This window comes from Equus przewalskii, chromosome 1, assembly GCF_037783145.1.
Source record: "Equus przewalskii isolate Varuska chromosome 1, EquPr2, whole genome shotgun sequence".
Classification (NCBI taxonomy): domain Eukaryota; kingdom Metazoa; phylum Chordata; class Mammalia; order Perissodactyla; family Equidae; genus Equus; species Equus przewalskii.
In genome coordinates, this window is record NC_091831.1 from 128,079,529 (window position 1) to 128,094,358 (window position 14,830).

The 14,830-nt window shown below is 39.6% G+C and overlaps 1 protein-coding gene across 3 annotated transcripts in view; it reads right to left on the reverse strand.

Annotated features, from left to right (window-relative positions):
- Positions 1-5,278: 5,278 nt before the first annotated feature.
- The window catches only part of TRIP4 (thyroid hormone receptor interactor 4), a 57,129-nt gene continuing 47,577 nt past the window's right edge, over positions 5,279-14,830 (reverse strand). For 2 of the 3 annotated variants that reach the window (XM_008535026.2, XM_070577198.1), the window contains exons 12-13: positions 11,639-11,741; positions 5,279-5,555 (exon numbers count right to left, since the gene is read on the reverse strand). In XM_008535026.2, the coding sequence (XP_008533248.2) occupies positions 5,488-5,555; positions 11,639-11,741 (171 nt within the window). In that variant the 3' untranslated portion in view covers positions 5,279-5,487. The remainder of the gene's footprint in view (positions 5,556-11,638; positions 11,742-14,830) is intronic. The other variant, XM_008535027.2, reaches the window with a different exon arrangement.

A 14,830-nucleotide genomic window follows, 5' to 3' on the forward strand; every position in this document is an offset into this window, starting at 1 on the left:
AACCAGGGCCGCCCAGAAGACCCGGACACTGGACTACCAGGCCCTCGGATCTGGATTCCGGGCTGGCGTGCAGTCTGGAGCGGGAGAGCGCAGAGGAAACGCGGAACCTGGATGCAGGAGCCAAATCCTGGGTCTCGGAATGCGCGGTCACACGGAGCCCGGATTAGAGAGAGTCGTAGCTCTGGGAATGCTGGAAAACCCGGCGAGCCGGGTAAAACAGAGATAAACTCGAAGAAACCTGGATTAGAGAGCTCGAACCTAACGCTCTCTCCTCGTGGAAAGAACTCTCGCTAGACCAGGTTTCCTCGCAGAGACGTCTTTGGGGAAGTATCGTACCTTAAATATTGAAGACACCAATTCTGTTAGGTGTCCTTCAGCTGTGGGGAGAGGAAAAGGCCATGTCTGAACGTGTGAACATCCACAAAGAACAGAAGAGCAAGCACAGCTCATGGTGGTTTCATCCGTTTTATCCCTTGGTTAAGCAAAGTTCAACCCCCTGATTTTTTATCCTTTATTCTCCGTTTCTTTTTTTGGGATTACCACTTGTTTTCCTTTTCAAAGTAACCATTTTTAATCCTTCTATATCCCTTTTCACCTCACATCCTTATATCACCAAATCTTCTTGCTTTTTATTATCTAAAAGTCCTATTCTGTCCTCCAACCCACCATTCTATTTCTAACAATTGTAACTTTTATCTTTCCTTATCTGCCATTCATCTCTGACTGCCCAGCACATTATCCAGTACATAGTAGGCATTCAGTAAGTGAACCCTTCTACCCACCTCTCACTTGTGAAACATATACTCTTAATGACCTCCTCCCTAAAACTTCCACCTCTTTCCATTGCAAACAAAATTTATCTTAATTCTCAAGGCTCCCCATGTCTCAGCCCCTATTATGTCCTTCCTGTATCCTTGACCATCTTAGCTCTGCAGTTATCTTTCCTTTCTTCCCTTATCCTGAGGCATCCTTCAACAGTGCCACTCAAGATAGTAAGACTTGGGGATAGAGCGACGTCATAAAATCCCTTTACTCTCCACCTCCATACACACACACAAAAGGTGGTGGCGTGGTGGGGGTTTGATGCCTAAGCGTGAACACTAAACCCGTCTAGCCTAGGAAGAATAATCTCCCTTGGTCCACCAATATTCAACTTGTTCTAGGGCAGTACAAGGACAGAACTGATCCCAGGTGACAGCAAACTTCCAGTCTGTACTGGGCAATGATACAAGTGAGGATTTAGCTACTTAACAGGTAGAGAAAGAGTAGGATTTAGTGTTTTAGACTTAGGTGTGCCTTAATTAAGGGTTAACACGACTATCTCTTATTGAAGAGCTATCTCTTATTGAAGAGCATGACTCTACCATTGGAGAGGACTGGGCTGTAAAAAGGGGGAACAAAGGAAAGTAAACATTCCTACAGTGAACCCAAATTTTGTCAAAGTTCTCAAGTCTGGAAGAAACACTAAAAATTTTCAAGTTACTGATGTCCTGTACTGTAAAAGAATTTTAAGTTTTGACTCCCTGTTTCTCTAGACCAAGGGTTGGCAAATTATAGCCCACAGGTCAAATCAGGCTCACCGCCTGTTTTGGTATGTCCCATGAGCTAAGAATGATTTTTACATTTTTAGATGGCTGAAAAGTAATCAAAATAGAATATTTTGTGATGTGAAAATTATATGAAATTTGAATTTGTGTCCATAAAGTTTTATTGACTCATAGCCATACTCATTCATTTATGCATTATCTATGGATTCATTTGCACTATAACAGCAGAACTGAATAGTTGTAATAGAGACTGTATGGCCTGTATGCCTAAATATTTGTTACCTGGCCCTTTATAGAAAAAGTGTGCTGACCCCTGCTCTGAAAAAGCACTGTCCAATAGAACTTTTTGCAATGATGGAAATGTTCTATATTTTCACTATCTAATTCGGAAGTCACTAGTCACATGTGGCTATCTGAGCACTTGAAATATGGTTAATGTGACTGAAGAACTGAATTCTTAATTTCATTTAATTTAAATAGCCACATGTGGCTAGTGGCTACCATTTTAGACAGTACAGATCTAGACTCTTCTCAAATCTTCCGTACTGACATTCTTTGCCCCTCATCCCAACATCTTACACTCTCTTCGTGTGACACACTCCTTCGTGGATTCTCGATCCCACCCCTCGCCCCTCCCCAGCCCTATTTACCTGACCCAAGCTAGGGTATAGCATTATTAGGTTTTCTTTCTGGACTCTCCATTGTCACAACTGAAATCTGAAATCTAGTCCGTTTATCAAGTTTCACACCATGAATGAATCCACATTATGTGGAAACCCATAAATGGACAGACATTTACACAAGTTGCTTTGTGTCAGAGGATGGCATTGTGGCTATGTTCTTTCTTGTCTGCATGAGAGAAGTAGAAAAGCCCTCCACATGCTGGATCCCTTGTTACTGCTGGGGCCTGTGATATGGATCACCTCCTTCCAAACACATTCACAGAAGCTGAGAACAGCAGATGTGTACTTGCTATTTGAATCTTAAGGAAAAAAAATCCTTCATCACAGGATTTTCATTCCTTCCCTCAGGCCTAATAAACTGAAGTTAGCTGATTTCTTTAGCTTAATAGATGCTTGCTTTTTTACTGGCCTTTTCTAGCTGGGCAAAAGAACAACCCCCATACTGTCTTGATCTTGGCTAAGAGCTCTAGCAAAGGCATTAAAAAATTTTTTACCAGGGGCTGGCCCCGTGGCCGAGTGGTTAAGTCTGTGTGCTCCGCTGCAGGCGGCCCAGTGTTTCATTGGTTCGAATCCTGGGCACGGACATGGCACTGCTCATCAAACCACGCTGAGGCAGCGTCCCACATACCACAACTAGAAGGACCCACAACGAAGAATATACAACTATGTACTGGGGGGCTTTGGGGAGAAAAAGGAAAAAATAAAATCTTTAAAAAAAAAAAAAATTTTTTACCAAACTAAATGAAATCCACATAAATAGGCTTTAGTAGAGACAGTAGTTAAAATGGAAAGAGATTAAGGGTTATAACTCATACAAGCCATAACTTTGTAATTATTTGTAAAAGTAATCTTTAAAGTCTAAATTTCTCACACCTACTCCCTAAGAAAAAAATGAGTGTCTATAAACTTCCACCTTAAAAAGAAAGGAAAGGACACCTAGTTCTCTTTCTCCAGATTAGCTATACAGCAAACCAAAAAACCCCTTACTCCAATCCAAACATCTGACTACAAGGCCAAAGCCTCTTAAATCCTGACAGAGAAAGTCTCTGGTTTCATATATATCCTACTCGGAGCTTATATAATTCAGTCTAGGTGCTGCTTAGAAAAACGAAAACAAAAACGCTGAATCCTTTAGCTACTATACATATTGAGAGCCACTGAATCCAACCATCCAACAGGGGGCGCAGATATTTATGCTGCAAAAGAAAACCAGCTCAGTAATGTGAAACTTCCCTCAGGCCAAGCTGTCCCAGAGTTACAGGGTCAGTGCAAAGTGTTGTAAAGTACTGAAAGGCTATTCCTCAGCGAGTTTGTACTCAGGCTGCTAAGATTTTCCACTAGGCCTTAAATTACGCTATTCATCACGAGCAACTGAGGGCCATCTACCCCCAGGTCTCTCCCACACTTCCTCCCCGGTGTCTCTGCAAATAAAAGAGAGACCTTATACCACTACCACGTGAACTAAAGACAGGCTTTCACAGTCTAACCATGAAAAGGAGAAGTTTCCAAGTTACTCTGCCATTTACTCATGTGGCTCCAGCTGCATATTTTGGATGCTGAAGTGGGTTCTTGTGAACTTGCAAAGTTCTTGTAAACTTTCTTATCACAGCACACAAAATGGTTGCATAACCTGAACTCTTGCAGCTCCTGATGTTTTTCTCTGGGCATGCACACACAACCTGTCCAGGTGGAAAAATCAATCCAGACTCCTCTGTGCTCAGGCACAGGAAAAGGCAGATAAACTTTTTTGTGCTCCCTAGATTCTTCACCTCCTACCTTTCAGTTTTATTTTGGTATTAAGAAAACCAAACAATTCTAGCACAGAATTCAAGGTGCTACTGCTTGGTAAACTATTAACTGCACAGTGAACCCAGTGTGGCTTCATTAATCGTGGTAAGGTCTGCAGGAGGCCAGAGAGAGACGTTTTTTTTTCCCCTAAAGAAGTGCCATTAGCTGTTCTTTCCACTTTCTCTACAGAAGTTGAACAGGAAAAGAAAGAGAATACTGCATGTTTGCATCACCAGAACAAGAATCGGGTGGATTTTCCCGGGGAATCCAGAGTGATCAGGCCGCGCAAAACCAGTGCCTAGAGCTATGCAACAAGCAGGGTTCGCAGTTGAGTGAACATCAATGCATAATGAGTGGAGGCATTTCGATGCAAATAAATGCTGAATATGAAGGATTAAAGAAAGGGGAAATTAATCTTTTTCATAACACAGGGCACTTTTTTCCTCTCACTCGAGCTCTCTTTTTTAAGTCATGCACACAACTGCTGGAGGGAATCCAACTTCCCCAGTGTGGTGGTGGTGCTTTATAAAAAGCAGAACATACACATTTAAGACCATGAATTTCCTGAGGATGCCAGCCACTGAGATTCTGACAGCTCTTCTGAGCAGCCCCAGAAAAAATGTGATTCACTAAGTTGGGCCAAACTGACTAGTAAAAATCTCATTTCAAACTAACCTCCTACTTTTTCCAAAGGTCATCGCTTCCTAGGGTATGGATGGCTTAAAGGGTTTGGTTTCAGCATTTGGGGGTATTTGGATGCATTTACTGAAGGGATTTTATTTTTCAGTTTGTTTCTAATTGCCCCATCCAAGTGATGCTTTTGCAATACCAACAAAATAAATAGGGCAGTTTCATGCTGCTTTAGCAGGTGGCTCCATCTCCTTCTAGTCTGATCCTCTTATGTCCTAATGTCTTAAACCAGAGAACAAAGTGGCAGCATCTCTTTAGGTTATCCCTTCCAAAAAAAAATCTGCCAATGGAGGTTATTCAGCTTTTGAACACTGTTCACTTCAAGAGATATTGGACTGGAGCAGAAAACTTGTTAAAAACCTTTGTGTCCCATCACAGGTTTGTATTAAACACAGGATTCCTCAAACATCCTGATATGAAGCTTTAAAATTCAAGTGGTCCCTCAAAAAATCGTTAACCAAGGTTAAGAATTTTCCTAACCACAAATCCAAGCCTCAGAGAGGCAAGTAATTTCCAACTTGTTCCTTTCTCTTCTGAAACCATTCTGAGAAAAATGTCAAAGACCTAGAATTTTTAAAATAGGTTTTTATAAATAATGTATTCAAAGATTTTGACCCACCACAAGAAAAATATACAGATTTTGGAAAGAGTTTAAATTCTGAGAGGTTCAAGCCTGATCCAAGTCTTTAGATTTCTACTGCTTCAATTCCAAAGGACCAGTGGATAGCAATTTTAGTACACAAAACTCCACTATGCTGTGTAGTTCCTTTTCTCCTGGGTCAGACAGCTTTATTCTGCTTCATTAACCCCTTCTTTGCTCCTTGATGGATCTTGGAATCCAGTTTCCCTGTAAGGGAGAAAAAGAAGCTTCATTATTTATTTTTTATATTTGCAATGCAAATCTTTCGTGGCCTCCCCGGTCTTCTGGTTACTGTGTTCCTGTCACATTCAATTATCTTGCTTCAGGACTCAGACACTTTCAAACTTCAGAGTTTCATTCTGTAAGAATGAGGAAGCAGTGGGAACACTGTATAGGGACACACAAATGCGCGCACACAAACACAATGAGTATTTGCCTAAAGAATCTAAGAAGTTAATATTTCTGATTTTGTAGCTACTAGAAAAGAAATACCATGTTTTCCAGGGTGTCTGATGCTAAGGCAAGTTTTTTAAAGAATACAGACAAATAATAAAGGAAGGCATTTCACACAGTGGGAAACCCATTCCTCTGACCTGTTAGTGGCTTGAGCATAATGCATGAACCTCCCTCACAGTGAGAAAAGCAGTTCAACTCACTCCTCTGCTGCCTCAGACTTAACGGGGGGGGAGTGACCTGAAACAGTGGAGTAGAATTCACATGAATACTTTCCTGACAAAGGGCCCCTATCACCAGCTAAGAAGGGCAAAGGTCATAGGCTATATGACTCTTCTAAGTGTTAAAGTTAGAAAACAAGCAACCTTCCTGTCTCAGGTGACCCTAATGAGAGGTACTTCACCCTAATGATGTGGTCTGTGACCTCTGACTCCTCAGATCTACCAGGGTATAGTTTGCTTCAGTGGTACCAGCCTTAGGAGCCATCCATATCATGAGGAGAATCTTAGAGTTCCTGTCTGTCCGGCCTGAGAATGAGCTTGCAGGTTGCTTTCTTCCACAAAAAGTCTCATTTAAGCCAATAGCCATAGTGACGCTAGAAACAGTTCAGTTCAGCCTCACCACTAAAAAAAAGAAAAATAAATAAAACAAAACAAGGAACCTCCCTTCAAGGGCAGCCAGGTGTACTACAGGCCCACAACTACTGCAGCTCATATCTTGTCATTTTCATTTGTTGCAGCAATCAGGTGTAAGAGAAAGAGCACTGGACCAGAAGTCAGGAAACCCAGGTTCTAGTCCACCCTTGTCTGGTATTAACTGGCTGTACAACCAGGGGCAAGTCATTCAGTCTCTCTGCACTTCAATATCCTCATTTGTCCAACTAAGACAAGAATACATGTCCTAACTACTGCACAAGGAGATTGTGAAAAAAATAACCTCAACCTGGGGCTGGCCTGGGGGTGCAGCGGTTAAGTGCACACGTTCTGCTTCAGCGGCCTGGGGTTCACTGGTTTGGATCCCAGGTGCAGACATGGCACAGCCTGGCAAGCCATGCTGTGGTAGGTGTCCCACATATAAAATAGAGGAAGATGGGCACAGATGTTAGCTCAGGGCCAGTCTTCCTCAGCAAAAAGAGGAGAATTGTCAGCAGATGTTAGCTCAGGGCTGATCTTCCTCAAAAAAAACAAAAACAAAAACCTCAACCTAACAAGTTTCCCTGTTTTCTTAAATTTTTCTCTTCCTAATCTCTCTAGGGCTACACGTACCTCTGGAATAATATTACTTCCTTTTCTCAGGTTCCTCAGAAACCATCACTAAGTGATACCCTGAATGCTGTCCACAATAGTCACAATGGTGTTGATTTTAATTTTGGCTTTAGACCACAGAATATTCCCAGGGATTTACAAGTTCTTTCATCCTCCAGGCAGCCTGGCTGGAAACCCAAACATGTGCCAGCAATCTGACAGAGTCCTATTCCAAGGCAAGTTTGCCTTTGTATCCCTAACGCTACCATAGTGACTGCCAAATGGTAGGTGCTCAATAAATGTTTTCATCAAATGAATTAAACAAAGAAGGTAAACACTACAAATTTCAAAACCTTTACAATATAGGGACTACTAAGTAATCAAAAAGAGCAGATATAAACTTAAGAGTACCCACTGTAAAGGTGCTGGTACCCAGAGGTACCAGCATCTCATTCAGCTTTTTAGGATGAGCTAGGACAGAATTTAGAATTCCATTTAGGGCTCCATACTTCTAGTTCTCTAGATTGAATAAGTTAGAAGACGCAGGTCCCAGTTTTAGTCCTGACACTACCTAGTTGTATAACTCAAGGAAGTCACCTAATCACTCTTGCCCTCAACTTTTTTAAAGTTAAGAGAAAATTGGACTACATAGTACTGAAGGCCCCTTTCAGCTCTACGATACTGTACCCTAAAAATGAAATGTAAATTAGAATAATTTGTTTCTGAGGCAACCTGATAAAGTGAAAAGAGCAGGAAACTTAGAGGCAGAAAGAATTGAGCAAAATATAACTTCTGTAAACTGGTTCACTCAACTATAAAATGAAAGGAGGAAAAAAATTAACAAAGTTGTTGAGAGGATTTAGCTAACATTAAGTGCTTCCTATACACAAAGCACTGTACTAAGTATTGTATATTCATTAAGTCATTTTAATCAAATAACCAATTAAAATAATACACATATGTTAAATAAACTCAAAAAATATACATACATGCTTCATAAACTCAGGGTTCTCTGAAAAAGTCAGAGTAGTCGTATTATTTATGCTGAGGCTTGGGAGTTGTCTCTCTTAGTTATGGTCTCAGTTTTATGTTTAACTTACCATATAACTCTAGGCAAGTCTTTTAACTATATTTATTTCAGATTCATCATATTAACTTTAAAAAGACACACCTTCATCACACTCTTCCAAGAATAATTTTCAGAAAACTCCAGTCTGACTATGAAAGCCCTCAAGTGAGAGCAGCTCAGGTAAGATCAACCCATCTGAGCGAGGCACTCAATGGTAGGCAACCTCATCACCGGTTTCAGTGATGATGTCATAAAATGGAAAACTAATAAGAGGAAGGAGATAAAGAGGAAGAAGGATTTCCAAGGCATTCCCAGGTATTGGAAATTCTTTCATCCCCTGGGCTGCCTAAGAAAACCATATATGTGTACCAGCAATCTGTGAGCTCCTTACAAGTAAGGGCTTCTTTGCCTCCCTAACATCTACTATAGTGACTGCCAATAATGGCAATTCTTGGGCCAGCCGTGGGCAAGCAATGAAGGCAACGGACTGAGCTTCTTGCATGAAGAAGCAGTCATCATAGCTGTCCTCAGATTGCAGGAACTCTGAACTCCGAGTTCTAATTCAGCCTGGTCTTTCAAGACTTGAGATCTGGAGAGTTAACTATGGTAACATACAGTGCACTCTCTTAAAAGCAGTGATAACGCTTAGTTTCTGTATTTCCCCAATATTTTTACATTTAGTACCTACAGCATTTTAGTGTTAAACCACATCCTCAATCATGGTGCCTAAAAGAAAATCTAATGCCTGTGCAGCAGACGGGTGAGAAGTTAAAAGGGGAAAAAGTATTTGTCATCAATTGATATAACTCTCGTAGGGATTTTCACATGCTTTGCATAAGATATAAGGTAGTATTTGCATGAGTTTATAGAGGATGTAGCTCACTTAGAGTAAAAAGATTTCCTTTATCTCTCTGAACATTCAACCTACATATTCTACTATACTTAACGCTTTTGCATTTCCTAATTTGAGCAGACACACAGCCAAGTGATATATAGCATATTGCTCTTTTCTAAATTATTTCAATTTCAAGAAACACAATTATTCCCAGATCAAGAAAGCTCAAGTTTATGTGTCCAGAAACATAAATCAAAATACATACCCTCAATTTAAGGCATATATATATACACATATACATGTGATACAACATGTAAATGGGTTGTATTCTAAAACTTTATTTGCAAGTCACAAGTTTGGCACTTGGACTATATCTCTTATAGAACTAATCTATAAAAGGTGGCTAGGTTCCTAGGCCATCTGATGAAAAAAAATTATTTAAGCCATAAGGCTGTAATTGGAGTACTAATATTATTAATACTATGCAACTTAACCACTTCATGTAACAATGTCTAGAAGAAAATGTGAAGCATTCCAAATTAAGAGCAAAGTGTAAACTATTGAAGGTGGCCCCTACGGCCTAAGGAAAGGAAGATCTGGCAGAGGGTAAGGTGTTTCAAGATGGTAAGGAGGAGTGAAGGATAAAGGAATGAGCAGTTATAGGTAATAGAAACTACATAACTTCCTACCAGACTGAGTCCTCAGGTAGGTTGGCTCCCTATCAACAGAAATTTTTTTCTAAGACACAGGGATTGGTGAACCTATTCATTCCTTTTTTTTTTTTTAATTTTCACTACCTCCTGTTTCTGACCAATGTTTTACTTGTCTAGTCTACCATGGAAGAAGTTGCAGTCTCACAATTTCTTTCTAGTCCTGGTGTCCCTGACATGAGCATACAGACCATTTTGTCTTTTCAAAACTTTTTCTTTTTTTTTTTCTGCTTTTTCTCCCCAAATCCCTCCAGTACATAGCTGTCTATTTTTTAGTTGTGGGTCCTTCTAGTTGTGGAACTTTTTAAAGCTTTTAACCAACAGAAACAATGGGGAAAAGACAGGTAATTAAAGCTTTCTCCTAAGAGTATCACTTCCCCCACCCCTATTAAAGCTTATGGAGATAAGGTGGGTCTCTGGGTAGAGAAAGTACTGAAGTAAAACACATCAGAGAAATATCTAAACTCTGTTTACACAGAACATTTTCTCACAGGAGCTTAAGCAGCCGATGAAAACCAAGATAGAGGAGGAAACTAAGAAAAGGCAACTGAGACTGAAAATCAAGTAGCAATGGGTCTGGGAGAGAAAATTTACGTTTTCCTCCTATGACCAGTGTTGCTATCAGTGCCTAAAGTAAGGGAAGAATAGAACAGAGTAGGAAGGAGTAGATTCCACAACCAAAAAACAGGGAAAGGAAAAGGGAGGTTTAAATCCTCAACAGTGGAGAAGAAGGAAAAGAATTTCTAGGGACACTTGGCTACTAGCTGGGGTACAGTCTGAAGTAAATGATTTGTAAGTCAAGGGCAACTTATGTTCAGATTTTCTGATTTGTCGGAATCTCAGGAATATGTGTCTCATAAATCACAAAGGTTGCCTGAATTTTGTAGTGAATATACGTTATCTAAATTCATACTCCAAGCATTTCATTTTGTGATCAAAAGCAGTTACTCAAAGTATAGTCAGCTGACCAACAGCATCAGTATCACTTGGGAGAGGGCCCAGGAACCTGTGTTTTAACAGCACTCTAGTGATTTTTATCTACATTAGTTTGAGAAGTACTTCTCTATGAACAGATTTTAAAAAGGCTAGTTGGTCCCCAAGGTACAGGGTGAGGTAGAGTTGTACACAGCTGAAGACAATGCATGCCCCAGAATCATCCATTCACATAGTAGGAAAGCAGTGTCACAGAGGCACACAACAGTAACTGACATGAACAAATGGGAGAACTGTTAATGCTGTGTTTAAAAGGAAGTTAGGCAGCGAGAACACCACTATATGTTTCTTGAGATTGCTTTGAAAGAGAAGAGGCTGCTGTAGGACTAGACAGAGGAAGAGAAGTTGGGAGTTGAAGGAGAGTTGAAAGTTGAAAGACTAAAGTCAACAAGCACCTCCTCAGAAGTGAATATGCAGAGGGTACTATAATCACAAATACATAACAGCAAAAGTCACAGAAAAAGAAATCATCAAGAAGTTTCAAAAAGAGGATGGAAAGCAAGAGGGCTAGGGTAGAGCTCTGGGAACCAGGGGAATGAAGGGAATAGTGGGAAGTGGTGCCTCTAAAATAGACACTCAAAAATAGACACTTAAAAAGTTAAGACTTATTCTTGGATTGAATACTGAGGAACAATGGATAAATGACAAAGTTGCCACTGGCACTGGCTTACTACCTCCTTTAAAGAGCAGTACAGCAGAGCAAAGCATACTCTCTTGGCTGACAAATAGGATTTTGAATGTAATGGGGTCCCAAATGAAGTTTAGAGCAAGTCACTAACATGCCAATAATTGTGGATCAAGGTACATTTTGGAAAGCCTATGCTGTAGTTAACCCAACATTAAAGTTATCAATAAATATATTACTCCTCCAACACTTGAGATGCCATAGAACAGAGTAAATAGAGAACATTTTTAAAAAGTTAAACAAATGAGACGCAAGGCAAAAAGGAAAAAAGAAAATTAGGCCATCAAAGCCTGCGACTTACAGATTTTTGGATTTCCTTTAATAGGAAACTTCACAATCATTTCCTGTGGATTTGTGCAGATGAAAACAAATGGAGAATCAGATTCTTGACTCATGTCTGGATACTGTGAAATGTAAAAATAAAAAGTTCAGGCTAGTTGGGACAAATTTTGAATTTCAAGGAGATCAAAGGCTGTCCCAGATTTCACCTTAACATTCTGTTGATAGTACTCTCATTTCACAGTGAGGTAAAGAGGATTATGCTCAACAAGCAAGAACAAACATTCACCTTCCCCCAGGCCTTAGCACAGTATTCTTATACAGTCTATTGCCTGCCATTTCTGACTTCCTATAATGGGAACAACTTCTTAAAAAACGGATAACTGACATCTTCCCAGAAGAATCAGAACTGACTGTTCTTTCAACACAAGTGACTGTGAGTTGGGAGATTCGGAAGTCTCCATTAGGAGCATCGGGCATCCCCTAAGTTCAACTCAAGGAAACACTGGAAGACTTAAGAAAAATAGAACACTTGTGGAAATTCTGCCAGAAACAGTCAACAGAGCCCTTCTATCACTAAAGGGAAGGAAGATGATTCATTCTGAAAGGTATGAACATGCAAAAGCTGTTTTGCTGGATGTAGTCCAGACCTACTGAGGGTGAAAAGGTAACTGGTAGAGCAATTCTGAAAATTATTTAGAAGCCTTCTTTGGATCTCTTATCACAAACAAATCTGTGTGAATACTTCGGACTTTTATTCCTTCTGCAAAGACAGACACAGAACCTAGAGTAAGACTATGCTGGCCACACAATTACAACTTCAGGAATAACTGGGGGTTGGCAGAAAGTGCTCTCTAGCAATGTCCAACTGATTTAGCGTTTCCTTGTTTCCTGTCTTGGGTTGTCTTGTGTTTAGCATCTTTGACAAATATGACTCACAGGCTGACTATGACTACAGGTGAGACTTCATTACCAGAGGAACCTTTCTCCTAGTAATTAGGATCAAAAGTGTGAAATTATTTTCCACTCTTATTCATCTGCTAAGATGCGTCCTCTAAAGCTCTAAGGCTCTAAAGTAAAAACAGAGGTTTCAGTAAAATAAATAAGAAAATGCAAATTTATAACTAGTATAAGTATAAACAATTAAACTTCTTTACTGACCACTCTGTGCTACGTGGCAAGTAATGCTGTGAAGAAAACAGAAGAAATTTTTAGCAGCTTTTGGTCCTGCCCACATACCATGGCTTTCAGTGTGGGACAGGTGTGGCGTGTACTTTGATAAAACATAGCTTAATATCAAGTATCAGCCACAATTATATTCACAGGCAGGGTCAAAATATTCATGGTAGAAAAGAAAAACTAAGGATGATCCTTATCCCCTGGATCTTTAGAACAAAGAGAAGCAGGGTCCAGCTGTTACCGTGAGGCGCTTTGGCACAAATAAAACCAGAGGCTGCTATCAAAATCTTTAAACCTAATTCTACAGAGGCAAAAACAGCAGCAATCACAATCAAGATCTTAAATTTTTCTGCTCTCTCTTCTCTGTGTCAGAGTGTCAAGGCAGAGGACAATGCTGCCAGGACTTCATAGCTCTGCTTTTCCAAAACTACGAGCCATTTCAACCACTCTCTTCTTCCTTCCACATCAATAAACGTTTTCTCTCTACTGGATCAATCCCACTAACAAATGTACTTTCTGTAATGTCTTCCAGAAAACAAAAACTCTCCAGATCCCACATTCTCCTCCAGTTACTGTCCCATTTCTCGCAAAATTCATTAAAAGATTATCTGTACTCTCTGCCTCAAATTCTTCTCCTTCTATTTTTTCTTAAATTCACTATAAACAGGCTTTCGGTCTAATCACTCCACCAAAACAATTCTTGTAAAGGTCATCGTTCACTTCCATGTTACTAAATCAAATGGTTGATTCTCAGTTCTCATCTTAATTTATCTATTTGTGGAACTTGACAGAATTTTTCTCTCCCTCCTTCTTGAACACATTCCTCACTTGACTTCCAGGATACCATTCTCTTCCTAATTTTGCTCCTTTACTGACTACTCCTCATTTCCCCATCCTTTAAATGTTGGAGTGTTTTAGGGCTCAGGTCTCAGATCTCTTCTCTCTACATCCACAGTCTGGGTGATCTCCTTCAGTCTCAGAGTTAAAAAATAAGGTCCTGGATTTGAAACTATATGAGATGATGGATGTTACCCAAACTTATTGCGGTAATCATTACGTATCAAATCATTATGTGGTATACCTTAAACTAATACAGTGTTATATGTCAATTATATCTCAACAAACCTAGAAAAAAATAAGGTCCTGGAAATGCACATTAAAACCACAATAAGATACCACTTCACGCTCACTAGGATAGCAATTATAAAACAAAAACAAAAAACACGGAAAATAAGAAGTGTTGGTAAGGATGTGAAGAAATTGGAACCCTCATGCATTGCTGGTGTGAATGTAAAATGCAGCTGCTGTGGAAAACAGTTTGCTGGTTCTTCAAAAAGTTAAACATAGAATTACCATATGATCCAGCAATTCCACTTTTAGGCACATACCCAAAATAATTGAAAGCAAAGATTCAAACAGATACTTGTACACCCAGGTTCACAGCAGCCAATAGTTCCCACAATCCAAACGTCCATCAATAAATGATGGATAAACAAAATGTGGTATACACATACAAGGGAATATGATTCAGCCCTAAAAAGGAGTGAAATTTGGATACATGCTACAACATGATGAATCTTGAAAAATTATGCTAAGTGAACTAAACCAGACACAGAAAGACAAATATTGTATGATTCTAGTTATATGAGGTACTTAGAATAGGCAAATTCAGACAGAAAGTAGAACAGAGGTAATTAAGGGCTGGGGGGAGAAGTAAGAAGGAGTTATTATTTAATGGGTACAGAGTTTCTGTTTGGAATGATGAAAAAGTTCTGGAGCTGAATAGTGGTGATGGATGCAGAACATTGTGAATTTACTTAATGCCACTGAATTGTACACTTAAAAATGGCTAAAAAGGTAAGTTTTATGTTATGTATATTTTACCACAATAAAAATAAAACAAAATAAAAATCAAGGTCCTGAATTTCCTTTCCAAAGCTGCTCCTCTCTTATTCATACCATTTAAAAATAAATAAATAGCTATTCCATCCTTCTAGTTCAGGCCAAAAACCCTACAATCAACCCATTGGGAAAT